This window comes from Cotesia typhae, unplaced genomic scaffold (assembly GCF_013202065.1).
Source record: "Cotesia typhae breed Kobodo isofemale line unplaced genomic scaffold, CoteBio_Ctyphae contig_50, whole genome shotgun sequence".
NCBI lineage: Eukaryota > Metazoa > Arthropoda > Insecta > Hymenoptera > Braconidae > Cotesia > Cotesia typhae.
The window spans coordinates 1945069-1972608 of record NW_027423758.1 but is presented as its reverse complement, the minus strand read 5'-3'; the positions used below and the strand labels follow the sequence as shown (position 1 = coordinate 1972608).

Sequence of the window (27540 nt, the reverse complement as noted above, 5' to 3'; positions counted from 1 at the left end):
AGTAACTGGTCTACTCACATTACTTTCGCACACGTGTGTTTTTCCTGAATCTAGTACATCATCATCCCGATCTAATCCTTGTTATTACTCGATGAGCATCACGATTAAGATCGGATGCGACGGTGACAGCGATAGCAGAACAAAAACTCGAGAGTTCACTTCAAACTACAAAAACGAAAGACGAATTATTAAATAAATTACACAGCACTTATATCATTTATGTTGGATAACTGTAAGTTATTTAAAAGGCCATACATGTCTAAACTTACCGGTCACGACGTGAACTCCAGCACACGGTTAGACTCCTTTCACTTCCGTAGAACAAATTTATCGGTTTACACTTGTCAGTGTTTAGATTTTCATAGAAAATTAAAAACAAACTTTAGTTTTTTTTTTTTTTTTATTTATTCTTCTTCCGAGAAGAAATTATCAGCCGGTTATTTTTAACAGTGTCAAGTTAAATGTCAACATCACTCACTCCGTTTTTCAAATAAACAAACTTCCACGCATTTACTTTTACTACGAACGTTAGCTACACGCTTATTAAACCACTCGGCTTCGCGGATCAGCTGCGACTATTACAGCGCGGCCAAACATCACGCGGATACCGCCCGAAACTAATGCCATCTACTACTTTGATCAAAACTAAATTTTGTTCTTTTTTTTATGAAATAATTATTATATTGATTTTTGACATTGGAAATTTTTTAGTTTCACTTGAATTAATATTTTTATTACTGATAATTAAAATTTTTTTGGTTTCAAAAAAAATTTTTTTTCTAAGTGTCGGCAGGTAGGATGAAACTCTGTTTGACTATCATTGATTTTAAAATTTATGACATTAAATTTAGCTGTCACAATTTTTTAAATTTTTTTTAACAAATAAATAATAAAAAAAATTTTTAAAAAAATGAACTTGTAGAAATTTTTATAAATTAAAAATCCAATTTTTTTTAAATGATTTTTTAGATCAAATTTTTTTGTTGAAGAAAATTAAAAAATTGTCAAGTGACAAAATTAAATACAATTAAAAATTTAATCAAAATTTATTTAGCAGATATTTGATAATTTTTTTAATTTTTGTTGCAAATAAATTATGACTAGAAAAACATTAAAAAAAAAATTGACATCTAGAAATTTAAAAAAATAAAAAATGCAATTTTTTTTGCTAAATAAAATTAAAAAAATTGTCAAGTGACAGCTAACTTTAATGTCAAAAAATTTATTATAAACAGTTGAAGTAAACAAATTATTACTTAACACGCTTGGAATTTAATTATTAAAAAAACAAGAATTCTCAAGGTGAATATCTTTGCCAAGGCGAATATACTCATCAAAATGAAAATCTTTAGCAAAAAAACAATTTATTTTTTGATAAACAAAATTGATCATGACACTGAAGTTGACAGATATTTAAAATTTTTTTAGAATTTTATAGCAATTAAATTATTATAAAAAAAAATTTAATTAAAAAGTTTCACATGTGAAAATTAATAAAAATTACAAGTGAAAATTTTTAGAAGTATTTTTTTAATTGTAATTGATTTGTTAAAAAAATTTTTAAAATTGACAGCTGACAACTAACTTCAGTATTATAACTGATACTAAAGTTTTTCTAGACAATTTTTTGAAGTGACAATTTACAGAGGAAAATTTTGTGATAAAATTAGTTTTTTTTTTTTTTTTAATATTTTTAAATCGAATTTTCTCAAATAAAAAAAAAAATAAAAGCAAATGGCCATATTGAATTTTCTTCGAAAATTTTTAAATATATTGAAAAAAATTCAAATTTGAATTGATCATTTGACAATTTTCTAGGATTAAAAAAATAAATTTATAAAGACAGTAAAAAAAAACTATAATTGCAATTTTTTTTAATGTTTTTTTAGGACAATCTTATTTAATTGTTATAAAAAAACTAAACTGCAATATGTTTGTTAATTTATCATTAATGTCAATTTGTCATAATGGCCAGTGTCATTAACGGCCATTTGTCATAATTTTTTATTTCAATGCTTTCTATCAATATAATTTATAAACTTAATGAGATACTTACTTATATAGATTAAAATGATATTAAATTACGTTTTTTTTGTCTTCATTATCTATTTTTTTATAATACTGAAGTTAGCAGTCAGCTGTTAATTTTAAAAATTTTTTTCATAAATTAATTACAATAAAAAAATACTTCTAAAAATTTTCACATGTGAAACTTTTTAATTAATTTTTTTTTTAATAATTTAATTGCAACAAAATTCTAAAAAAATTTTTAATGTCTGTAAACTTCAGTGTTGTAAAAACTATAGATGAGTTTTTTTGTAACATTATCTCAGTAATAATTTATTAATTAAATAAAACTAAAAAATAGTTCAGTGCGTCTGCTGATTTCAACATCTTCCTCTAATACAAAATGAATTATCGAATTGAAGTTAGACAGTGTAGAAATATATCGATTATCGAAATAAATGTCCTCCGGTCTCTTATTGGTTAAAATTTAGGCGCGCAATTTAAATTTCTAACAATACTTTTTAAAATCAATGCCGATAAGCTCAATTTCTACTTACCATTGTTATGTCAGTCTCAATGCAGTGTAACGTGAAAACACGTGTAATTTCATCAGCATAAAAAATAAAATTAAAAAAATTACTCAAGTAATTAAAAAAATAATTAAAACATGTAAGCAAAGTATTAAAACTTCAAATGATTAAAAAAAAAAATTATACTTGATTTAATTTCATTAATTTCTGTTTCTAACCTCATTGCTTAATTTACTGTGAAAAATAAAACATTAATTTTAATTACTTTCATTGATTTAAATTACTTAGTGATAAAAAAAAATATTAAATAATTTTTTTATAAAATAATAAATAAAAATTTGATTTAAAATAAATAATGGACTATGACATTTTATGCTTCAAACACTGTAACTCGCAATCAATATTCTGCAAAGCAATCCCCGAAAAATGTCCCATCTGTCAGGTGAAAATAAAAAATTTATTAACAGAACCATTTGTCTTGCCGTACTGTTGCACAAAGGCGACAAATAACCCGGCTTCGATAGTACTGAAGCCTTCTGTTGGAACATTTTGCAACGACTACACCATCACGAAGGACATGCACATTGGTGTGGTTGATTCGCAATGCCAGTTATATGAATACGACCACCGCGGAATAATTCATAACAATTTTAACGACTGGACGGATTGCATTGTCATTAACAATTTAATTCCCGAGTCTTGGTACTCCCACTGGGACAAAATTCTGTCAAATATTGTCATAAATCCTGTCTGGAGTGCATCAAACTACAACTCTGAAAATTTTAATTGTTACAATTTCATCATTGAGTTTCTTAAATTATTAAATTATGGAAATTTAAAATTTATTGATAAAGAGCATGTGTTTAATGAATTTTTCTTACCTAAATTGCGTTATACATTAAAGTATATTTATATTTATAGAAAATTGAAGAATACTTGTTGTTACGTTGCTTGAAGGATAAGGAAAGAAGAAAATAAGCTGATGATGTCACTGAGGAAGATCATCAGGTCTCCGTTGTTTGTCACGAAGATTGAAAGGATTAAAATTGGCTGTCGTGATATCCAGACGGCTAGTAGTTGTCATGAAAATAATCCTGATGGTAACAAGTATGATGTTATTGTAATCGGTGGTGGACATGCTGGCACTGAAGCTTATGCAGCTGCTGCGAGAATGGGTGCTAAGACCTTACTTGTTACTCATAAGAAAAGTACAATAGGTATCTTATTTATTTTTATATATTTTAGCTTAATTTTATCAACTTTTTAATTATTTATGTTTGAAAAATTTAATTCACCAAAATTAATTAAAAATGTAAAGTTTATGTTAAGGGATCATTCTGATTCCGACGCTAGAAAAAAAACTAATATTCATTATTTTTTTACACAGAAACTATTATAGATATTGATATAAAACTTATTTAGCTCAACTCTTGGATACCGCAGAGAATTTCTAACTTTATTTTTTTTAATTTCTTTTATATTAATAAATAACGGGTGAGTGGAGCTCCTTCAAAAGTTGGTAAATTTAATAACAGCTCATCTAAAACACTAAAACCAAAGTTATTTACCTTCAATATATGAGTAGCTATTGCATCAGTTACGGAGATTAATATTTATTGATAAATAACAAAATCGCAGACATGAAAAAAGAAACTGAAAAATAGGGTTTTTTTTTTTTTACAGTTTTTAGTCTTAAAAAAATTGTAAAAATCAAAATTTTGATTTGGTTGTAATTAATGCAATAGCTAGTACTACATGGAATATGTGGTTTGAATTTCATTAAAATTGGGTCTGTACCCGTGTAAAAAAAAATTGTCCTAAAAGAAAAATAAGATTAGGATCCTAAATTACTCGGAGAAAAAATATTGTAATAATTACTTTTATAACAATTTTAGAATACTGTTATAACAACTTTAGGGCATTTTTATGACAATTTTACGATACTGTTATGACAATTTTAGGACATTTTTAAAACACTTTTATGACAATCTTTCCTAAGAAAATTTCTTAATTTTCATGACAATTTTAGGACATTTTTATGACAATTTATAACGTTTTTATGACAATTTTCGGATACTTTTATGGCACTATATTACAACATTGAGTATATGAATACACTTATGACTATTTAATTTATTTCTTCTAAGATAATTAGAATTATATCAATAACGCTTAAAGTTAGAAGCGTGTATAGAGTCATTGTATACTAAAAATATCCCAAAATTATCTTACTAGAAATTTCACAATACCTCGAATTTTCTAAAATTGTCATCAACATCATAAAATGGATGTTTAGATTGTTGTAAGAGTGTTCTAAAATTGTCATTAAAAAATTCTAAAGTTGTTATAAAATAATCATTAAAGTATACTAAAATTGTCATAAAAGTGTTCTAAAATTGACATAAAAACATTTTATGTTGACTTCTTCATCTTTTTCATAGGTCTGTTCTCTTCAGCTTTTTAATTTCCTTCTCTCAATTTTTCTATATATACTTTTGAAAAATCTAAAAAAAAAAAATAATTTTTCAAAAGTTATAAATCACAATGATCTCTCAAATTTTTTTTATCTGATGAACTCTTAGAAAAAAAAATCATTAAACTTATTAACAAATAAAATTACTTGATTTTATTTAATTGGTGTTTTTAAACATAATTTTTATGAATTTTTTCAGGTGAAATGTCCTGTAATCCATCATTCGGTGGGATAGGCAAAGGAAATTTAGTAAGAGAAGTCGACGCACTTGATGGTATCTGCAGCCGAATTTGCGATGTTTCTGGAGTGCATTATAGAATATTAAACAAACGTAAAGGACCAGCTGTATGGGGCCTTCGAGCCCAAATTGATCGTGATCTCTACAGAACAAATCTCCAGGCGGAATTATTTAACACTCAAGGGTTGGAGATACGTGAGTCCTCAGTCGAGGATCTTATTCTACAGCGCGATTCCAACAAATGTTGCGGTATTACTTTAAGTAAGTTTTAGTCACGAAATACCTGAAAAAAAAATTCGCCAGTAAATTTTTACGACGAAAATTATTCAGCTCTTTTTTTCTTTTCTAAATTTATTGACTGCACGACTTGCAGCTAAAAGTAGTATGCTGTGTTAGAAATATAAAATTTTTATTAATAATAAAAGAATTACTTTCAAGTAGTAAGAATTTTGTGGCAAAGAATGTAAATGCATTTTTTTACAATTGTAGTTTTACTTTTTTCGAGAAAAAATTTTAGCTTTAAAATTAAATAAAATAAAAAAAAAAAAATTAATTATTATTATCAACTTAGGTACCCTTAGTAACCCGCGAGTAATATAGTATTGTTAAGAGATATTTGTAATGATAAAAAATTATCGATAAATTTTTTAGTTAGTCATTATTTAAGGATTTTTTTGTAAGATATATAAAGAATATTGTGATTATTCATTTTTTAAATACTAAAAATGTTTAAACTATATTCTAATTATTTAAAATATAAACCCTAATTTTAAAGTTTTTTTTTTTAATTTAATTCTATTATTTTTTATGATAAAAGTTAGCATTTCATATTTATATTTCAAAGAAAATGTACTTAAGTGATAATTAAGATCAAAATTTGTTGATGTAATTGAATATTTTTTATTTTATCACAAATATCTATTAACTAGATTTTATAACTGGTTATTACTTTATTTTAAATAAATTAAACGAATTTTATAATTAATCTTATGGTAAATATTTACAAGGGTCAACAATTTTTATTTTCATTTTTTTGAACGAAATTTCTATTTGATTTTATTGATATATTTTTTTTTTTTTTTGAAAAATATATAAAATTAAAAATTAAAAAAAAAAGTTGATTATCACAATTTTAACAAATTTTACAAATTTATAAATTTTTTAGAAAATTGTGATATTCTAATTTTTTTTTTAATTGTTCGTTTTTTTATGTACTTTTTAAAAATATATATCAAAAAAAGATAAAATAGAAATTTTATTCAAAAAACATGAGAGCCAAAATTTTTTCCAACTCTTGATGGCAAAAAAACTATCGAAATCTTTATTTTTTTCTTTCACATTTTTTATCATAAATTCACCGTAAAAACAAGCAGAATAAAAAAAAAGACCTCACTTGTAAATAATTACCATCAAAAATAAATATAAAAAAAAAATGAACATTTTTATTCTTCTAATTTTTAGAAGAAAGATTAGCTATAATATAATTTTTTAAATTTTTTAATAAAAACTTTTTAATATATTTCAGAAGACGGTACAAAAATATTCAGTGAAACAGTCGTAATAACAACGGGAACTTTTCTAAAAGGACAAATAAACATTGGCTTAGAAAAGCGTCCAGCTGGAAGAATAGGCGACGAGCCAAGTATAGGATTAGCCAATACTTTGGAAGACTTGGGCTTTCGAATGAGCCGATTGAAAACAGGAACCCCGCCGCGATTAAAGAAGTCAACGATAGACTTTTCAAAGTGTGAAATTCAAGTTCCAGACGAGATACCAGAGCCATTTTCATTTATGAGTGAGCGTGTGTTGATAAATCCCAGCGAGCAGCTGCCCTGCTACTTAACTTATACAAACGAGCGAGTCGCTCAAATAATTAGAGACAATATGCACTGCAATAGCCATGTCACAGAAGAAGTAATTGGTCCGCGTTATTGCCCGAGTATCGAAAGTAAAGTGTTGAAATTTAAGACGTCAGGCCACCAGATCTGGCTGGAACCAGAAGGATTGACGTCAGATGTTATTTATCCTGGAGGATTGTCATGCACATTGCCAGCAGACAAGCAGCAGCAACTGGTTAATTGTATACCAGGGTTGGAAAAAGCTGAAATAGTGCGTCCTGGTTACGGAGTCGAGTATGACTTCATCGACCCCCTGGAGTTGACCTACGAGTTGGAAACTCGAAGGATTCGCGGGCTCTTTTTGGCTGGACAGATAAATGGCACGACTGGCTACGAAGAAGCTGCTGCGCAAGGAATAATCGCTGGTGCTAATGCTGCGGCTAAAGTTCTTAATAAACCAGCTCTCATTGTCGATCGAACAGAAGGCTACATAGGAGTTTTAATTGACGACTTGACGTCTCGGGGAACAACAGAACCCTATCGCATGTTTACAAGTCGCGCCGAGTTCCGTGTAAGTCTCAGGCCGGATAACGCTGACTTGAGACTAACGGGAAAGGGGTTCAAAACCGGCTGTGTCTTGCCGGAACGCATGGAGAAGACCTCCAAGCTAGATGATAGGTTGCAAGAAAGCATGCATCTGCTTAGATCGATTTCTAAGACTAGCAAAGAGTGGTCCGATTTATTTGGACTCAAAAGAGTTAAAAATCACAAGGCTAAGAGTGGATTTGCTCTTTTATCAAGTAGTTTTTTTGATCTTAAATTTGATGATTTTGTTGAAAAAATTCCAGAGATGTTTGGAAAATTTCAGGGAGACAAAATATTGGCACGTCGTGTTAAGGTACTTAGAGTTTTGATGTTTTTTATTAAATTTAAGTTCTTAATAATTATAAAATTTTTTTATAATTTTTTTTTTTTTTTTAGTTAATTTTCAATAGAATTGTAGAATTCTAGAATTTTATTAACAAATTGACATTTAAAAAAAATTTTTTTATTAATTCTATTTTTTAGAGAACTTAAAAAAAAAATTTATCATTGTTAGAAAAAAATTCGGTAATTATTTACAAGTGAGCTTATCACCTACCAAAGTTTTATTTTGTTTAAGAAATTCTTTTTCATTTAATTAATTGTTTTTTTTTTTTTATTAAAATAATTTTTTTTTTTTTTTATTAAATTAATTTTTTTTTTAATTTTTTTGAATAAAATTTTTTTGAAAATTTTTATAAATTTTTTTGAAAAATACATAAAAAAAATTAACAATTAAAAAAACGTTGATTTCCACAATTTTAACTAATTTTACAAATTAAAAAAAAAATTATAAATTTTTTAGAAAATTGTGATATTCAACTTTTTTTTTTTTTTTTAATTTTTCATTTTTTTAATGTACCTTTTAAAAAAAAAACCTATCAAAAAAAGATAAAATATAAATTTTATCCAAAAATATAAGAGCCATAATTTTTTCCAACTTTTAAACGCAAAAAGCTATCAAAATCTTTATTTTTTTTCTTTCACGAAATTTTTTATCATAAATTCGCCGTAAAAACAAGCAGAATAAAAAAATGTTAATTTTTCACTTAGATATGGCCAAAAATAGGCTCGACCATGCTTGTAAATAATTACCAAAAATTCTTGATACTATTTGTATTATTTAAATTATTGTGACCCACGAAACTAAATAATTATAAACATCATGTACTTAATTTACAAATTTTTAATACTAATTTTACTAATAATATTTCAGATCGAAGTCACCTATGATTTTTGTATTAAAGAGCAGTTACGAGAAGTTGAAGAAGTACGCAAACACGAAAAAATGCAGATACCCTTAGACTTTAATTATGAAAAGTACGTTAAGTAATTAATTAAAAATTTTAACACTATGAGAATGTAATTAATTGAAACTATTTTTATTATGTTCAGGATCAACCTTTCGACGGAAGATAGAGAAAAACTCACAGCTATGCAGCCGCAAACGGTAAATATTATCGTTAAATCAGGTTGTTAATTAAAAGAATGGTCTTATAATTGATAAATAAATTGCAGGTTGCTGCGGCGACGAGAATACCCGGAGTTACACCCGCAGCGACGCTGAGAATTGTTAAACATCTTCAACAGATTAAACGCAATGTATATAATAGAAATTAATTATTACAAAAATTAAATATTCATGATAATTGTAAATAATTATTTTTAATAATATTAATAATAAAATATCCGGTAATAAAAAAAGTAATATAAGAAAATTTTTTATTTTTCAAAATGAAGTTAGTTGAGATTTCAAAATTTTTAGAAATTTTTTTGGAAAAAATTTCAATTAAATAATTAAGAAAAAAAAATTTCACTTGTAAAAAAATCAAAAAACTATAAATGTAATTTTTTAGAAATATTTTTTTGGTTACAATTTAATTAATATTTTTTTTAAACAAGTTTTTTTTTTTTTTTATTTAATTAAAAAAAAAAATCAAAAATTTTCATTTATATTTAAATTTTTAATAAATGCAAAATTTTTCAAGATTTGGTCGTTTGGTGGCGCTGCTAGTAAAATTTAAATAAAACAATGTTTCGCGGGTAAAAATGGCGACAGTCAACTCAGCTGTTGGGTAAGCGATAAGGGAGCGTCAGTGAGTTGTTGTTTATAAACAGATTGTAAAATAAATAAATAAATAAATATATATATATATATATATATATATATATATATATATATATATATATATATATTTTTACATAAACATATTATTGACACAACTGAGATTAATCGGTGATATAGTTTGTAAAATTTTTGTATAAAAAAAATATTATTAATCATGACCAGTCAAAACAGTCAACTGGATTCTTTAAACATTTATTTTGTTGTATTTTCCAAATATGAGAATGAACAATCTTGCTCTGAGGATATGTGGGATGCATTTAATGTAAGTTTTTATTTTATTTATCAATACATCTTTTTTTTTTTTTTTTATTTTTGCAAAATACTAACTTTAATATTTTAATGGTTAGAAATGTGAGGACAATAACCTGCAACCACGCTGGGTCACAGAGGAGGAGTGCAAGAAAATGCATCCGACCAAAACTGACATTTTTGTCCTGGAAGAATTTTCTGGAGAAATTTTTAAGCATTTAGAGAGTTTCAGGTGCTTGTAAGTTTTACTTTGACCCTTGGGAGGTAGCGTTTTCCAACACTTGACTGGTACACTGGCTGTATCGTACTAGATCTATATGAGTTTATTACACAAAACTGAAATCAGTTGACATTTGAATATTTTTTCGATTTGATTAAAAGAAAATAATTATTAATAATTATATATTAAATGATCAAAAGAAAAAACAATATTTAATGCAATTAAATTATTTATTAATCAACATACGCTTATCGGCTATATGGGTGATTCTCTGTAAGGACGTCTTAAATCTGTACAAAATTATCCGATCAAATTACTTTTAATTTTATTAAAAAAAAAAATTAACAAGGGCTACAAAACTATCAGCTTAATGATAATAAATAAATAAACAACTAATTTTATTTTTATTTTTTCGATATTTGTGTATTTTTTGCCAATTAACATGACAGGGGACTGTTTGCCAGGCGACTGTTTTTTTTTTTATCAAATTGAGAAAAATCAAGCAAACTATTTCAATGCATTCAACTTTTCAAGTTCTCAATAAATATTTACATTAATTAGAATAATATTAAGACTTATGGATCCAATTTTATAAATAAATTATAAATAAAAATAATTGCCAGGGGACTGAGTTTCTCGTGGCCCAGACACATGTTTCCAGCACAAACGGTGTTTTTGACACTAAATAAAATGGCGATAAAGCGCTAACAGCCCTATGGTTATTAACTTAAGGCTAGTTAGATCCTTATAAACTTTACAAAAGGTAAAATAACACGCTGAATTTTTTTTTGGCTTTGAACTTCTGGCAGGGGTCTGTTCTTAAAACGCCTGGGACAAACTTTGGTTTAATGAATTTAATGAAACAAATTAATTTTCGGTACTTTTTATTGAAGAAGATTGTTAATTAACTAATTAAGTTTATAAACATTATGGACCAAATTATATATTATGGACGAATAATTTAAAATTTAATTTTAAAGTTTCAATTTTGGGAATGGGACAGCCCAAGGGACTGTTTCGGTGGTTTACGAATTTATAGCAAAAAAACCAAAATTTATTTCATTTTAGTTTTCAATGCTCCAAATAGAAATGTTTTTTTAATTTTGTAATAAATTTTTTTTAGTTACAAAATAACAATTTTTCTAATAAAAATATGCCTGGGGCAGCAAAAAAAAACATCCTTACAGAGAATCACCCATATACATCAATAGAAAGTATTTAAAATTAAATCACATTAATTAAAAAAGAAAAATTAATTAGAATTTATTTAATGAAAAAACGAGAAAAAAGCTTTTGTTTTTTATTTTGTTCTTTTGTTCTTTTTTTGCAAATCAAAAAAAAAAAATTATGAATATAATTTTTTTAAAAGAATTTTATAAACTTTAAAAAAAAAAATGATCAAATGTCAGCTAATTTTATTGTCATTAATTTTACTAATTTATTAACATCACATTTTTAAAAAATAAATCCAACAGCTGTTTCCTTCGAACCAAGATCAAAATGAAATGTTTTAAAATGATCAGTGTACCTCTCAAGGGTTAAATTAATATTAAAAAATTAATATTAAAAATTCTTTCTAAAAAAAAAATATTTAATTTACTTTTAGTAGAATTGTCGGGCCACCGTGCTTGCTCCGCTGTTTCTTGACCTGCGATCCGATTCCCGAGGGGCAGAGCCCAATATACACAACTTCAATGCAAGGCCTGGTGATAACCGCGTCCGGATTCACCGTCGAGGAAAAAGAAGAAATCCAGAAACTTGTCGAATACATGGGAGGAATTTACTGTAGAGATTTGCGCGGATGTATCACTCACCTGGTGGCAAACTCGGCAACGTCTACGAAATACGAAATGGCCTGCACCAAAAACATCCCAGTTTATAAGCGCAATTGGATAACAAAAGTCTGGGAAGAGAACCTCAAGACTTTTGTGAAAGCTACGGAGCCTTGTTTTGACAGATACAAATGTCCAGTATTTTTTGATATTGTCGTTACAGCGTCGAATGTCGGAAAAAAGGACAAGGAAAAAATAAGAGAGCTGATCACTAAACATGGAGGTGAGTTTATGGGACCTCTTGACGGCTCGAAAGTCACCACAGTTATTACTAATGAATTTTCTACCAAAAGCGAGAAGATAAAATATGCTATGACACACAATTTGCCTTGTATAAAACAAGAATGGGTCTTTAAGAGTGTTGAGGTTGGATACGCGCTTCCGTATCACGATTACTTGATCACTCCTAATAATAATAGTATGAAGTGCTCGACACCCGAGCCAGGATCCACTCAGCGTGTGCTGGAGCCTTTGGACTGCTCAGGCATGAGCATAATTCCGCATTCTTCCCGCAATTTTATCGACGACACCATGCAGTCGACAATGAGCTCTGCGCCGGAATCCGCAACGTTGACACCGAGTTACGTCGGTATTCTGGAGATTCTTGACGCGAAAAAAGCCAAAAAAGCGGGGCCGTTTCTCGACGGCTGTAACATCTACCTCGCGGGATTCGCCACCCAGCACCGAGACAAAATAAACAAGATTTTAAACGCTGGCAGCGCTACGAGGTTCGATGACTTGGCAGACGCTCTGTCTCACGTGATTGTTGGTGACATGAGCAAAGCTGCCAGTGAATTGAAGGTCATTAAATCCAAAGGCTTGAGTCCGCACATAGTGACAATCAGTTGGCTGCAGGAGAGCATAAATCTCAAGAAACCTGCGCCAGAAGGCGCGCATAGCTTTGAAAAGCAAGTGACTGGCCGCAAGACCACGGAGCCTGCCTCGCCGCTGAGTAAAAAAAGCCTCCAGATGCTGCAGAAACCCCGCAGGCCACCGGTACCAATCTTTAGCTTCAACAAGCCTCAGGATGAGGAGCCGGATATTGTCCAGCAGTATCTCAATAAGATGAGCGACAATCCTCCAGAGCCGGTTTTTAATGACAGGCGCAGCGAGGCGAAAATTAGTTCAAGTCGGAATCATGTCTCGAGAACTGCTTCAGAGTCCAGCAGACTTCCAGCTGGATTTCGGAATTTACCTTCCGTGTCACAGGACAGCGAGAGCAATGTTACTCAGTCGACAGTTCACGAGCAAATATTTGACGGATTGGTTTTTTTGGTACTCGGGTATGACGACGAAGAGTACCATCAGATGAATGCAACTCTCCAGGCTGTTGGCGGTAAAGCTGTTCCCAGCTCCTACAAAGGTATTCCTAACTTTGCAATTGTACCTGTCACTGGCGCGACAGTTAAGCACACAGTAGGTGAAATTGTGACGCCTCTGTTCATCGAAGAGTGCATAGAATCTGAAAAAATGGTTGATATAATGTACTACCACAGGCCGCTGTCAATTCCTGCAGATGCAAAACCGCTTTCAGAATGCGTAATTGCCATCAGTTCTTACGGTAGTTCCGAAAGATACTATCTCCAGGAGTTGACAATAGCTCTGGGTGCTAATTACCAAGACACTTTCGCCCGGAAAACTAATGTCGAGAAGAACCAGTTCGCAGCAACTCATTTAATTTGTGTGGAACCAACTGGGAACAAATACAACGCTGCTGTCAAGTGGAATCTTCCAGCAGTGACAGCTGAGTGGCTGATTGCTTGTGGCGAGAGACTTACTCTCGTTGATGAAACTCCGTTTTTAGTCGGCGTAACAGTAGCTCCAGTTCGCAACCCTCCAGAGCAAATAATGGGCCCACCTTCCACTCCAGTTGCAAGGCAAATTCTCACGCCGAAGCGTCGCTTGTCTCAGACTCCAGGCTTGGACACTCCTTTGATCAACAAGAGGCTGAATCTAAGTGGTCACCAGAACACTCCGAACTCGCCTTTCCATGTAAATACTCCACGAACGCCCTATGGAGCTACTGTGGAGCCAAATCCTTCGGCAAGCTTGAAGAAGACTATCTCCAAGTGGATCAGCGATTGTCCGAAAAATAAAACAGAGCCACCACGGCAACGCGCGCCCAGCACTCCGTTGTCGGAGTTGAAGAGACAGATTTGGTCGGCGGCCAAGAAGTCAACGGGTGTTCTCCAGCAGTCCGTAGACCTGGGTCAGGATCCTGAAGAACAGTCTCTGCTTAGAGTGAATTCTCAGTCGATAATTGAGCACATTGAGCAAATAGAGTCTTCACGGCTTAATTCTACTCATTTGAGTGGGAATGATGACAGTGCTCATATGAGCTACGAGGAAGAACCTGGTGAACCTGTTCCCAAGCAGTTGTTCGCAAATGAACTGGAGACTGAAAATAATCCCATCAACGAGCAGCTGGAACACATGAACAAGCTGCTGAACTCTGCTCGAGGGAGCTCCACGGAATCCAGGTACTCGCTCAATGAAAACAGACCTTACGATGAACCGAAAGAACACACGAACTATTTGGTCCCGGACACTCAGCCGGAAAGTGTTGGATGGGAGGATCCAAATCCACCGAAGATGACGTCCACGAAATTGATGAGCAGTAGCTTGCAGACACCCGAGAGCTCGCTTGTGTCCTCCAGACTGGAAATTAGCATCCGGGACACACCAAGGAGGAAGTTTATGCTGTCGGGTGTGAAGAACAAGTCCAGCTACGAAGAAGCTATCCGGCAGCTGGGCGGTGAAATATCTTCCGATGCAAACTTTGATCCCACTGCGACGCATCTGCTGAGCATGAAACCGTCGAGGAATGAGAAAATGCTGGGAAGTATCGCTTCTGGTAAGTGGATATTACATTGCTCGTATATTCGCGTCTGCGAAAACGCTGGGGAGTTTGTTAACGAGGAAGAGCATGAGTGGGGCAATCCCAAGTGTATTCATAATAAGGAATTGGCTGCTCAGCAGGAAATTGACTTGGCCAAGGCTGCTTACCGATGGAGGATCAAGCTCAGTAACAAAAACAGCGGTGCTTATGAAAATATGGTCGCCATTCTGATGGTGCCTAAGGAAAAATACCAGCAGTTTGAGAGACTGATCAATGCTGGTGGTGGTATCGTTGTACCCGCTAAACATCCTTATGACAGTCCTAAGGGTAAAAAAATTACCCATTGCCTTATTCAGGTCAACAAGGTTGATCAGCCTATTGACTGGGCCATGCTTGCCAGCAAAGGGATTTTGTGTTTCTTACCGACTTATTTGAACTTGTTCTTAACTGAAGAGAAAAATTTGAACCCTCGTGACCATGTCATTCCGGACTTTAAAAAATATTTGTCTCTTGTTCCTAAGTGAAGATTTTGATTTGTTTTTGTACTAAATATTTAATGTTTTTGTAAGATATTTGTATTTTTATTGATTTTTTTTTTTTTCGAATAATTATTGTTTATCAGAAAATTCATTTTCATTTATTTTATAACCAGCGACAATTAATATTTTTTGTGATAAAAATAAATTAGTTTTAAGGAATTAAATTTATTTGTCAAATCTATTTTATTTAATTATTAAAAATAAAAAATTGTGCCAACAACACGTGGTGTTCCCAAGCGGTCACCCATCCAAGTACTAACCACGCTCAATGCTGCTTAACTTCAGTGATCGGACGAGAACTGGTGTTTGAACTCAGCATGATATGGTCGTTGACATTTAGTATTAAAATATCTCAGTACTTAAATTGGTTGTCTGTAAAGTCAATTTACGGTCGATAATTTTACGTGATAACGTCATAAAGAAACATTGATGAAAAATTGTATACTTCTATGAATTAAATTTAATTATCATTATTTTGTATTTAAAAATTTATAAATTTTAAATGTTAAAAAATTATTTTAACAAAGAAATAGTTCTTATTGATACATTGTTAATTAAAAATTGATAAAATGATTTGATAATTGATTTAAAAAAATTTTCAGTTTGAAGAAAATTATTTTTTGCATTTCTTCACGTTTCACAGAAAAATATGTTGATTCCTGAAAAAAAATTTTTTATATGCCCTTATGGCTTTTCACTGGCACCTTTCGCCGGTATATGCCCTTATGGCGCTGACACGCTCAGGCTCAGTCGGAACGTGACACTTTTTCGTGCGTGCAGCCGGTGTTCATCAATTTATAAGACGTTATCACGTCAAAAAATCATTAAACCAAAGTTTTTTCATTCATAATTCGTAAATCTCGGCCGTCGCAGTTGTACTTAAACATGAAGTTTCTTGAAGTATAAGTGAATACCATTCGCAGGAGTTGTAAATATGTTACGTGTACTTATTTCGATTTTGTAATTTGGGTTCACAGAAACTTCATAGCCTTGGAGAATTCTTATTAGACCAACTGCTGTTTGCAGCATTCCCACGCGAAATGCTTCAATAAATAATCATTATTTAGTAAATTCATAATAGTAATAATAAATATAAATATACATTGTAGTAAAATTATAGAGTTACCGATACAAATCCTTGGACCTTCACCAAACGGTAGGAACGTACAAGACTCCATGTCATTTTTTCTTTCTTCACTGAACCGATCTGGATCAAATTTTTCTGGTTCTGAGTGATACTTTGGATTCTTATGAACGCCTGGCAATGGAATGTAAACCGCTGTTCCTTTTTCAATAATTATATCAGTGTCGGGAATCTACAAATTTATTCCATTAATCGTTTACTTATCAAGTATAATTATCAAGCCATCAATTGAAAAATAAAATTAGTGTGTACTTTATAATCTTCGGTGGCTACACGATCTATAATCGGAGCAGGCGGATATAATCTTAGAGTTTCATTTATTACTTGCATAAGATACTTCATATTCTGTATCGAATCGTATGTTAATCCACCAAACTTGTTCAAGTTATCAATTATTTCCGTGCGCACGCGATCTTGCAGATCTGGACGTCGGGCTAGTTCATACAATGCGAATGAAATTGTCACTGAACTTGACTCCAAACCGGCTATAAAAAATATTGCTGATTGCGCTACAAGGCTGTCACCTTCAAATCCTAGTGATAAATATTTTTAATTCTTTAGATAAAATCATTAATAATTAATAAGTATTTCTATCTCCAGAATTTGGTAATTTTTTAATATCACAACAAGAAAAAATTTTTTTGGAAAAAAAATGAGCAATTTTGTACTAAGAAATTAATTTGTTCAAAATTTTAAACAATTTTATTTCTTTGTTCAAAAAATCAAAAATTTTTCTTACAATAATTTTCTTGATGAAAAAAAGTTTTCTAGATTTTGGAAAAAAAAACTAAAGTTATCTATCTAAAATTGTTTTTTTTTCAAAATCAAAAATACTTTTTTTCAACCAGAAAATAACTGTGACAGAAATTTTTATTTCTTCATCTAAAAAACAAAATTGTTAAAAATTTTCAACAAATTAATTTCTTGTCACAACTATTCGCATTTTTTTCAAAAGACATTTTTTTTCTTTTTGCGTATGATTTTTGTTAGAATTAAAAGCTTTGAAATTATGCAAATTCTCCGTAAAGAGTAAAATAAAAAAAAAAAGTGACCATAAAACTCTAAAAAAATTCGTAAATATTTATAATTGGGGTCAACCACTTTAATTGGCATTTTTTTTAACAAAACTTCAATTTGATTTTACTGATATATATTTTTTTTTGGGAAAAAAAAAAAAAAAAAATTTGAAAAAAAAAAAAATTGATTATCACAATTTCAAAAAATTTTCAAAAAAATTAAAAAATTTTTCAAATTTTTTTACACTTACTCTATAACTTATCAACTACACGAAAATGAAAATCAAAACAAAAAAAAAAATTAATGGTCCCCTTAACGTAAAACCCATCTCAAAATAACTAAAAACAACTCACGAAATTGTGCATCTTGTTTTTCATTCTTCAATTTAAGTAACGAATCAATAATATCGCCCCTTTCAGTTTTAGATTTTTCACGTGCATTCATTGAAGTCCAAAAAACTTCACGGAAGTAATCAGTATTTTCACCAAAAAATGAGTTATTGAATAATCTTGACAATGATGGGAAGAAAAATGCACTAAACATTCTTATAGCGAATCCGATATTGAAATTGTGTTGTTCCCGACCTGCAGAAAAATTTACAAAGTAAATTTACAGAGTAATACAAAAAAAATTTATCATTTTATTTATTTCATAGCAGTAAAATATTTTTAAAAATTTGTGAAAATTGTGATGATTAATTTTTTTTTTAATTGTTCATTTTTTTATGTATTTTTCAAAAAATACAATGCAATGCATGGATAGAAAATATATTTTATTTTTTTGAATGAAATTTCTATTTGATTTTATTGATATATTTAAAAAAAAAATTGATTACCACAATTTTTACATATTTAAAAAATTTTTTTTAAAATTTGTAAATTAAAAAAGAAAAAATTGAATATCAGAATTTTTGAAGAAATTATATAATCCAAGATTCTACTAAATATAATTCAAATTATACGGAATATTTTTTCGGATTATAACCAGTGTAATCTGGGACGGTATAACCAGAAAAATTACTTGGTCAAATCGGAGATTACAAAAATAATTTAGTATTATCTGGATTATATTTGATATTATCTGAAATTTTTTTTCATCACAGATTACACTGAGTATAATATGGAACGAGATATGCAGTGTAATTTTGGTCTTTCCGTATACTATATAATCATAAAATACTAACTTCGTTTGTAAAATTCTGGTGTAGGTTGATCAAATGAATTGGTACTGATACCAAAAGCCAGTGACGCAACGATATCAGTAGTATACATAGTGCTAGTGTCTTTAACTTCAATGCTTTGAATTTTATTTTCATCACCGGCAAACTTTTTATCCAAAAAATTCTTCATGTTGTCAGAAGTCTCGACCATCAGATAAAACAACTGCTTGAGTTTTCCGCTGGTAAAAGTCGGCGACAATTTGGTCCTAATGTATTTCCACTCGGGATTGTCTATCGAGAAGAGATTGTCAGTGCCCAGCTTGTCATTGCGGTTTCGGGAAGAAAAGTACCGATTTTGGAAGAAATTAAAGTCCTTGATAATCATCTGTTTTATTATTTTAGGATGCCGCAGTATCAAAAAGGGCTTGTGCATGATGTAAATCCCCAAAAAAGGAGGATCGCCTCTGGCTTCATTATATAGTCTTCCCAGAAGATATCCCGGTGAGACGCGAAGCAGCATTGCATCTTTGAAGTTTCCAAAGATTAAATTTGTCGGCAAAGTCGGAACACCACGTTTTTGCCAATAAGTTAGCTTGTACTTTGCCCAAACATAAAAAATACTTGCTAAAATAGCAATTGCAGTTACTAACGTCAACAACGGACTCTCCATTGCAACTTCACAAGCACTGACTGCAGACTCGAGTAAGATAAACTTTTTATAAGAACCGAAACAACAATACTAAACTGATAACTGCCCGCAGATATCTGTTATCTTGAATGTAAATATTTTTAATGCTTTGATAATGCATATCATCATCGCGCTCAATGTTCAATTAATTTATGAATTGCAACTTCGAGTTATTATTAATTATCAATCATTACATTAGTCATACTTTAGCATAAAATATTTCTATCAGTCGCAATTCACTGTCATCTTTCATTGTTTTATAAATTATAGAGTACAAAATTATTAGCGTGCAGTTTATATATTCAATTGAATAATTGAGAAGTAGCAGTTTACTGGTCAACTTAGATGATAATCACTATAATTACAAAATAGTTTTGTTAATATATTTTAAATTTTTTTTCTAATGATAATACTTACTAGCAACCTTACAGTTACTTTATTAAATAATGACTTTTGTTAAATTGCACTGTACTTTCTTAAATATTGACATTTTTAAAGATATAAGCTCATCCCGATGTTACACTCATCAAGAGCTTTCATTTGAGTACCCACATGCATTATTGATATATTTTTCATATATACATATATATAAATATATAAAATATATGAAAAATTGATGTGGGTACTCAAATGAAAGCTCTTGATGAGTGTAACTTCGGGATGATCTTATATCTTTAAAAATGTCAATGGTTCACAAGATACAAGGTCATTTCTTAACTATACATATATATGGGGCATCCCATGCTAAATCGAGCACTTTTGACTCCGACCCTTTTCGATTTTTCTGAAATTTTGCTATCTTTCTCTATTCTATTGAAAACAATTTTCAGAATTTTTTCAAATTTTTTTACCCAACCAAAAAAAAGTTACGAGTTATTTGCAAAAAACAGCTTTTTTGTTAAATAACCATAACTTTTTTCAAAATTAACTTATTAGGATGTTTTTTTTTTTAATTTTTGTTTTTATACGCCTACTTTGGACACTTAATTAATAAAAATTATTTTAACATATTAAATATAAAAATTATGAAATGAAAAAATTTAGGGGCTTACTGGATAGATAAATGTACAATAATCCGCCTAAAAAAATTTTTTCTCACAATTTTTCAATTAGTTATGCGGTAGTTAATTAATAATTTTTTTTTTTGCTATTACAGATAAAACTTATAAAAAAAATCATAATTTACACTAAAAAAAATTTAACTTGATTAAAAAAATATATATTTTTATCAAGAAAATTATTTTTAAAAGCTTCATTGTTTTAATTTAGAAAAATTCTTTTTTTTCTTTTCATAGAAATTAAACAAGCGTAAAATTTATTTTTTCATGACTCTGTGTAATTAAATAATTAATAATACTATAAATCTGTCATTTGATGAATTTTTTAAACTCAATATTAATGCCATTTGCAGCTGCAGTAAAAGTTGACCGTGAGTCTAACTTATAAATTTCTTCTGGATTCTGATGGACATCGTACTCGGACAAAATCATTGAGAGCACAACTTTGACATGTAATTGTCCGACTTTCATACCTGCGGTTAATAAAATTAATTTTTTCTCATCTATGTTAATAGAATATTATTTCTAGTTTTCATACATCATTTACTTACCAACACACATTCTAGGTCCCGCGCCAAAAGGAATGTATGCATCAGAAATTTTTTGGTCTTCACTGAACCGATCAGGATTAAATACTTCTGGTTCGTCAAAAAATTTCGGATCACCATGCAAGCCGTACAAGGAAATATAAATTGGAGTACCTTTTTCAATAATAATGTTCGTGTCAGGTATCTAAAATACAATAATTATTTATTAGTAATTATTTTTGAATTATCTTTAATATTTTTTTAGATAGAAAATTTTTAATTAATTTTTAAATTTTAATTTTTTTAATTAATTAACTTAGAGCCAAAAAAATACTTACAAAAAATTACATTTACAGTTTTGTAAATCTTATAAATATAAAATTTATATTTTTAATTTTTTGTAATAATTTTTTTAATAAGAAAAATTATAAAAATTTTCAAATTTCTGTAAATTTTATATTCATATAAATATTATTCAGAAATCAGCAGATATTAAAATAATTTTTTGATTTTTTTTAATTAATTAAATTAGAAAAAAAAAAATAATTACAAAAAAATTGCACTTAAAGTTTTTAAAATTTAAAATTTTTCTTTTTATTTTTTGTAATATTTTTTTTTAATAAGAAAAATCATAAAAATTTTCAAATTTTTTTTTCATAAATATATTATCTAGAAATTAGCAGACATTAAAAAAAATTTTTTGATTATTTTTAATTAATTAAATTAGAACCACAAAAATACTTAAAAAAAATTGCACTTATAGTTTTTAAAATCTTCTAAATGTGAAATTTTTATTTTTTGTAATAATTTTTTTAATAAGAAAAATCATAAAAATTTTCAGATTTCTGTAAAATGAATATTTATTTTTATTTAATAACGTACTTTATAATCCTGGAGAGTATAACGATCGATTGTAGAAACGGACGGATGCAATCTCACGCCTTCAGCGATACATTGATCCAAATACTTCATATCATTGAAAGCCTCAAAAGTCCATCCATGTTTGTCAATAGCTTTTTTGATGTCTTCTCGGGCTCGGTCTTGATACTCTTTCTTCTTTGCTAACTCCATAAGAGTAAAAGACGCTGTAGTTGAACTTGATTCAAAGCCAGAAAAAAATGTTCCGGATTGGAACAAAAGGTTGTCACCCTCCAACCCTGTAACATTTTTTTCTCATTAATCTTATTGGAAGAGATAAATAAAGAAAATTATCGGATAAGATCATGAGATACTGATAGATCAATTTGATTATCACTGATAAATATCGGACTGAGTTATTAATTGAAAATTAATTTTTAAACGGAAGAATTCAATTTCAAAAACAAATTCTAAAAATCTATATGAAAAAATTTTATTAGTTCTAATCATCATTTTTTAATAATTTTTTATGACAATGTAAAATTACTCCAAATTTATATTTAATAAATATATTGATAACATTCAAATATTTTGAAATTTCCCGCTTTTTTTTAAACATTGTAATATTTTAAAATTATAACATTTGAATATTTAAAAATTTCCCGCTTTTTTTACAACATTGTAATATTTTAAAATTATAACATTTGAATATTTAAAAATTTCCCATTTTTCTTCAAACATTATAATTTCATGATAATTGTTCACGTTTTTAAATTTTATAATAACTATTTCTTAAAATAAAAAGCGAGAAAAATAATCACGCGTTCTTTATTGTTTTTTGGATATATTTTCTTTTGTAACTTTAAAAAATTGTACAGTTGAAGTTTTACGCCGCTATTCCCACAGAAAGTTTTTTTTTCACATTTTTAAACTACGAATATGTTCCTTTGTAAATTGGTTGAAAAAAATTATACGCCCTTTCACCTTTAGATCACCAAAATTTCGAATTATTAAAAGTAAAGGGGCGTATAATTAAAGACATACGCCTTTTTACTTTTAAAAAATTTTTTTTTTCCAATTTTACGTGTAGAATGTGCCTTGATTGGCAATAAAAAAAAAGTATGCGCTCTTTTACCTTTGCAAAGGTAAAAGGGCGCATAAATTGTTATAAGCCCTTTTATTACCTTTAGGCACCCGAATTAAAAATTAATGTAATATTTTGATAATTTATAAATCTATTATTATTAATAATTAATATTTATTTTATTTTATTTATTGTCTGTAATTATTATTAATTTATTTATTTATAATTAATATTAACTGTTAATAATTGTTAATGTTAATAATAATAATTTGATATAAATATTTGTAAAACTGGTTGAAAATTTAACAAAAAAAAAAATTTTTTTTTAAATTAAAAAAAAATCGTTTTTAAAAAAATTAAAAAAAAAATTTTTTTTTTTAAATTAAAAAAAAAATTGTTTTTAAAAAAAATAAAAAAAAATTTTTTTTTTTTTTTTTTTCATAATTTAAGCACTTTTACCTTTCGGCACGTGATATGATATCAGAAGAAATAACTTACTATAAGTTGAATTTTTCTCTCCATTTTTTAACTGAATGATTGAATCAATGTAATCTCCTCTTTTAAACCCGTTTTTTTCTCTCGATTCAACTGCGCTCCAAAAAACTTTTCTAATAAACGTCGAATCAAATAACATAGGAGATCCGATCATTTCTACAAGTTCAGGCATAAAAAACACAGTAACCAAGGCTACCATGCGTTTGAACCCATGGAAGAATTCCATAACTAAAAATTAATTTAAAAAAATTCATTTAACTGACCTAGTTAACAATAATTAATAAAAAAAAACCAAACTTACGAGATTTGCTGTAGTCAGAATCGGGATATTTAAAAGAGTCAGTCTTAGTACCAAGAGCGACATTGGCAATAAGGTCAGCAGTATACTTGTAATTAATCTCCTGAGCATCAAAAACTTTAATGTTATCATTAACACATTCATTTTTCAGATATTCCATCATCGGCTGCGTAGTTTCCATCATCAGCGGAAGCATTTGCTTCAATTTTCCGCGCGTAAGCGTCGGAGTTATTTTGCTCCTCAAATATTTCCAGGCAGGATTTTTCAAGCCAAATAAATTCCTCATCCCAATACTGTCTTTTTGCTGGGGCCCAGCGAAATGTCTGTCGGAAAAATTATCAAAATCACGGATCAAAATCTGCTTGATTATCTCCGGGTCCCGCAGCAACAGACACGGCTTGTGAAAAATGTAGAAGCCGACATAAGGCGCGTCCTGAGGCGCCGTGCGGTAAATTTCTCCCAAGTGGAATCCTGGAGCTGTGCGGAACAAAATTCCATTTTTAAAATCACCAAAAACTATGTCTGTTCTCTGCAACTGTTGCACGCCGCATCTTTTCCAGTAGCTTATTCTGTGAAGACAATAAAAATAACAAGTAAGTATAAATGATACTGGTAATACAAAAATGTATAAAAATAAAAGACTCTGAGAGTCTGATCTGTCATAAAATACTTTCATTGATGCAACTACTTAATAACACTAGCGTAAGTAAGTAAGTTGCAATCCTTTTTATACATAAAATTATGTTTCGTTACGCAGAAGATTGTCTCGGTGTCATTATTTGGAAGAATTTGATTGGATGGTTAGTTTCCTTGCGGTTAGTTAATGTTTTTTTGGTTTTTTTTTTTTTTTTAATCACACTATTATGATGTATTTAGACGCAACTTTGAAATTTAATAATATAAACTAAATCATTGAGTTTCAATTATCGTACAAACAAATTTTTTTTTGCATCTTAAAAATAATAAAATAATAACTTCAATTATTTTAATTGAGTATTATTCTTTACGAGAAGTAATCACACTTATGTTATTGACGTATATGGAATTTATATAAGGAAAAAATAATTTAATTTTTAGTAGGTTCTATAGAAATCTAATTATTCCATTTGTCCTCATAACGTAAAGTTTCAGAAATTTTGCTACTTCCTGACTTAGCTCGTCGAGCCGAATAAGAAAATATTGAATTAAATTGAATTTATTGATTTATGCCAAAGCCTTCACTGGCCAGATGGCAAAAGAAAAATATCCATTTTGTGAATACAATACATTTTTAAACTTTTAATTTAAACGTAATAATTAGAACTTATATATAATTATAGATAATAAAATATTGGTACACGGAAAAAAGTAAACTGTAATAAATAACAGTCGATTTATAATAAGTAATGATTAACTGCTAAAAATTACCACTTCAAACAGTAATATTCGCCATGTAAATGTCTAAAATGTTAAAGTATAATAATTAAGAATTCAGACTTTAATATTTATCATTTCGTACCTAAAAAATGATGTTATGATATGTAAAAAGTATAGAATAAAGTTAATAAATTTCTAATACAAGCAACGTCAATATCTACAAAGTAAAATTATTGACTTGCTTAGACTGGTAAAATGTATATTTTAAAAGTATAATTTTTTACTGTTTGAAATATTAAATTCTCCCAGAGTGAGACCCCCTTCTCTTTCATCTGAGTTTCCCTTCTCTTCATAATATGGACTATTTATTGAAATGGCAATTTTTACTGTTTGAAACTGTAATTTTTAAAGATAAAAGAGTCGTTATTTACTATAGTGACAACTACTAATTACTTATTTTGGATATTAAATTATAAATTGTGGCTTTTATACTTTCTACATTAAGTTCTGTAATATTTATATTTTTGCCACCCCGATGTCCGCTTTACTGTTTGAAACTATAAAAACTAACCGGAATCTGAGTGAATATTACAGTTTACTTTTTTCCGTGTAAAGGTAATATCGCTTATATGCTAATTTTGAAGAAACTGTTTAAGTGAAAATTAGAACTAATAGATTACAATATATATGATTATGATTTTAAGGATTTTGATTTTAATTTTGCTAGTGATTTAATAAATTTTACTGATTTTGATAATTTTAGAGATTTAACTGAAAATTTAAAGAAAATACTATCAATAATCCGATCAAGAAGAACAAGAAGTACTGAAAGGTCAAGATCTCCACGTAAAATTATGGTTGAGGTCTCATTAAATAAGAAATTTTATGTGGCTATATTTTACAGTTTACCTCACGTCGCGAAAACAATTAGTTTTAAAGTTATAACTAAATGCAAGTTCGAAAGAGGGGTCGGTTTTTCTAGCAAAAAATAATAGTTTAAAAAATCTAAAAAACACGCTTTTTATAGAAAACCGAACTAAAAAAATAGAAAATAAGTTTTAATAAATTTAAATTAAGAATAGTGTAAATAAAAAAAAATGTATTTTATTTTAAAAAAAGCGTGGGGTGCTTTTTAAGATATTCTAAAAATGATAATCACTCTACTCATATCTGTCGATATGAATTTGAATTTTAAAAATTTGTTAGTCGAGTTAAAATAAAAAAAAAAAAAAAAAAAAAAAACAGTAAGAATAGTGAGAAAATTTTCAGTCGTGCGACGATAACTACATCCTTACTGATTAAAAAGCAGTTTGAATTTTTATTTTCAGATGATCCGTTTTTTAATTATTGAACCGATTATAGAAGGGGTAATTTTTTCTAGTGCTCTACGAGATTGTTAATAACTTTGTAATAATTAAATATTTTTCAATAAAAATTTAGGGTAATAATCTTTAATGTACCCTCAATAAAATAAAAAAAATCCGATCTCCAAATTCCTTTATTTTCCCTGTCAAAAAAATTTTCAAAAATTATCTCTTTTTTTTTATCGTCACAGTGGTGTTTCCTTTAAACTGCACATGAATTAGTGGAGGAAGGAATTTAGAAGTAATAGCAGTATTAATATTAATGATAAAATACTTGAAAAGTATCAAAGATTTCAAAATTTTACAATACTATGTACACATCCAATACATTCTATAAATAAATTCAATTGTTTTAATTGTGACAAAAGATTAAAATATTTCTAAACGGTAAACAATTTCTTACACCGTACCATCGTTTTCACATCGAATTTTCCATCATTGGTTTTCAAATTTCTGCAAACCGTTTCAGCAAGTAGTGAAGAAAAATTAAATCAGTACAAGTTTAATTACTGCTCAAATATAATCTCAAATTTTTGATTTGTGATAATAACTGTGAAAAAAGTGAAAGAATTTTTTCTGTGAAAATATAATTTGAAGTTTATAAAAAATATTTAAAAAAAAAAATAGAAATAAATTACCGGCCACGCTTTTTTGGGAAGAAAAGTGAAATAATAGTACCAAACTATCACTACTTATAATTTAGATGAAAAATATGAAAATATATGTTGTTGCACAAACTATTCGTAACGTGATTGGTTAAATAAATATATATTAAGCATGAAAATATATCTAATTCGTGACTACATGCACGCGCGCGCTTGCACGCGTACTTAACTCTAGTCCCATAATAAAATTGAGATGAAATGTATGTGGCATCAAACTATGTCGTAACGTGATTGGTCGAATATATCATAAGCATGAAAATATATACAAGTCCTAAACTCATGCGCGCGCTTTTTGAATTTTGGCGCGCAAATTTGAATTCTAGTTATATTAAATATTATCTTGGATAAAATG

The 27540-nt window shown here is 28.8% G+C and overlaps 5 protein-coding genes and 1 non-coding gene across 9 annotated transcripts in view; 3 read left to right on the top strand and 3 right to left on the bottom strand.

Annotated features, from left to right (window-relative positions):
• The window catches only part of Tpst (tyrosylprotein sulfotransferase), a 141826-nt gene extending 141221 nt beyond the window's left edge, over positions 1-605 (bottom strand). The window contains exons 1-2 of the mRNA XM_074249626.1: positions 270-605; positions 19-165 (exon numbers count right to left, since the gene is read on the bottom strand). The gene's annotated coding sequence lies outside the window, so the exon portion shown is untranslated. The remainder of the gene's footprint in view (positions 1-18; positions 166-269) is intronic.
• Positions 606-2695: 2090 nt separating this feature from the next.
• Positions 2696-3492, top strand: LOC141531695 (MKRN2 opposite strand protein-like). Its single transcript, XM_074249630.1, has one exon. It carries the CDS (start codon positions 2893-2895, stop codon positions 3490-3492), a length of 600 nt encoding a protein of 199 aa, XP_074105731.1. The 5' UTR covers positions 2696-2892.
• A 27-nt stretch (positions 3493-3519) lies between these two features.
• On the top strand, positions 3520-9386 carry LOC141531687 (5-taurinomethyluridine-[tRNA] synthase subunit MTO1, mitochondrial). Its single transcript, XM_074249622.1, has 6 exons — positions 3520-3754; positions 5210-5509; positions 6774-7984; positions 8885-8988; positions 9064-9118; positions 9187-9386. The coding sequence occupies exons 1-6, from the start codon at positions 3520-3522 to the stop codon at positions 9286-9288; spliced, it is 2007 nt and encodes a 668-aa protein (XP_074105723.1). The 3' UTR covers positions 9289-9386.
• A 510-nt stretch (positions 9387-9896) lies between these two features.
• Positions 9897-15562, top strand: Mus101 (mutagen-sensitive 101). 4 transcript variants are annotated; one of them, XM_074249721.1, is made up of 3 exons: positions 9897-10058; positions 10144-10277; positions 11872-15562. In XM_074249721.1, exons 1-3 carry the CDS (start codon positions 9951-9953, stop codon positions 15458-15460), a joined length of 3831 nt encoding a protein of 1276 aa, XP_074105822.1. In that variant the 5' UTR covers positions 9897-9950; the 3' UTR covers positions 15461-15562. The 4 variants fall into 4 exon arrangements, with proteins under 4 accessions (XP_074105822.1, XP_074105821.1, XP_074105820.1 ...); XM_074249720.1 differs by having other exon boundaries at positions 10144-10283; positions 11875-15562; XM_074249719.1 differs by having other exon boundaries at positions 10144-10283.
• Positions 15563-15686: 124 nt separating this feature from the next.
• LOC141532023 (5S ribosomal RNA) lies at positions 15687-15809 on the bottom strand. The gene has a single exon (XR_012480012.1). It is a non-coding gene; the product is annotated as a 5S ribosomal RNA (ribosomal RNA).
• Positions 15810-15912: 103 nt separating this feature from the next.
• LOC141531942 (uncharacterized) lies at positions 15913-24494 on the bottom strand. The gene is made up of 10 exons (XM_074250051.1): positions 23807-24494; positions 23509-23733; positions 21951-22225; positions 21093-21273; positions 20854-21044; positions 18820-19534; positions 17990-18220; positions 16872-17152; positions 16602-16791; positions 15913-16518 (listed from the first exon to the last, which is right to left on the bottom strand). The coding sequence occupies exons 1-10, from the start codon at positions 24477-24479 to the stop codon at positions 16355-16357; spliced, it is 3126 nt and encodes a 1041-aa protein (XP_074106152.1). The 5' UTR covers positions 24480-24494; the 3' UTR covers positions 15913-16354.
• Positions 24495-27540: the final 3046 nt, after the last annotated feature.

Excerpts from the sequence above, each read along its gene's own strand:
- LOC141531695 (XM_074249630.1), top strand. The coding sequence starts at position 2,893 with ATGGACTATGACATTTTATGCTTCAAACACTGTAACTCGCAATCAATA.
- LOC141531687 (XM_074249622.1), top strand. The coding sequence starts at position 3,520 with ATGATGTCACTGAGGAAGATCATCAGGTCTCCGTTGTTTGTCACGAAG. Across the intron at positions 3,755-5,209 it reads TCATAAGAAAAGTACAATAG|GTGAAATGTCCTGTAATCCA; the intron begins GTATCTTATTTA and ends GAATTTTTTCAG. Across the intron at positions 8,989-9,063 it reads TTAGACTTTAATTATGAAAA|GATCAACCTTTCGACGGAAG; the intron begins GTACGTTAAGTA and ends TATTATGTTCAG.
- Mus101 (XM_074249719.1), top strand. The coding sequence starts at position 9,951 with ATGACCAGTCAAAACAGTCAACTGGATTCTTTAAACATTTATTTTGTT. Across the intron at positions 10,059-10,143 it reads ATATGTGGGATGCATTTAAT|AAATGTGAGGACAATAACCT; the intron begins GTAAGTTTTTAT and ends TTTAATGGTTAG. Across the intron at positions 10,284-11,871 it reads TTAGAGAGTTTCAGGTGCTT|TAGAATTGTCGGGCCACCGT; the intron begins GTAAGTTTTACT and ends ATTTACTTTTAG.
- LOC141531942 (XM_074250051.1), bottom strand. The coding sequence starts at position 24,479 with ATGAAAGTATTTTATGACAGATCAGACTCTCAGAGTCTTTTATTTTTA. Across the intron at positions 18,221-18,819 it reads ACCAGAATTTTACAAACGAA|GTCGGGAACAACACAATTTC; the intron begins GTTAGTATTTTA and ends ATTTTTCTGCAG. Across the intron at positions 16,792-16,871 it reads TAGCCACCGAAGATTATAAA|ATTCCCGACACTGATATAAT; the intron begins GTACACACTAAT and ends ATAAATTTGTAG.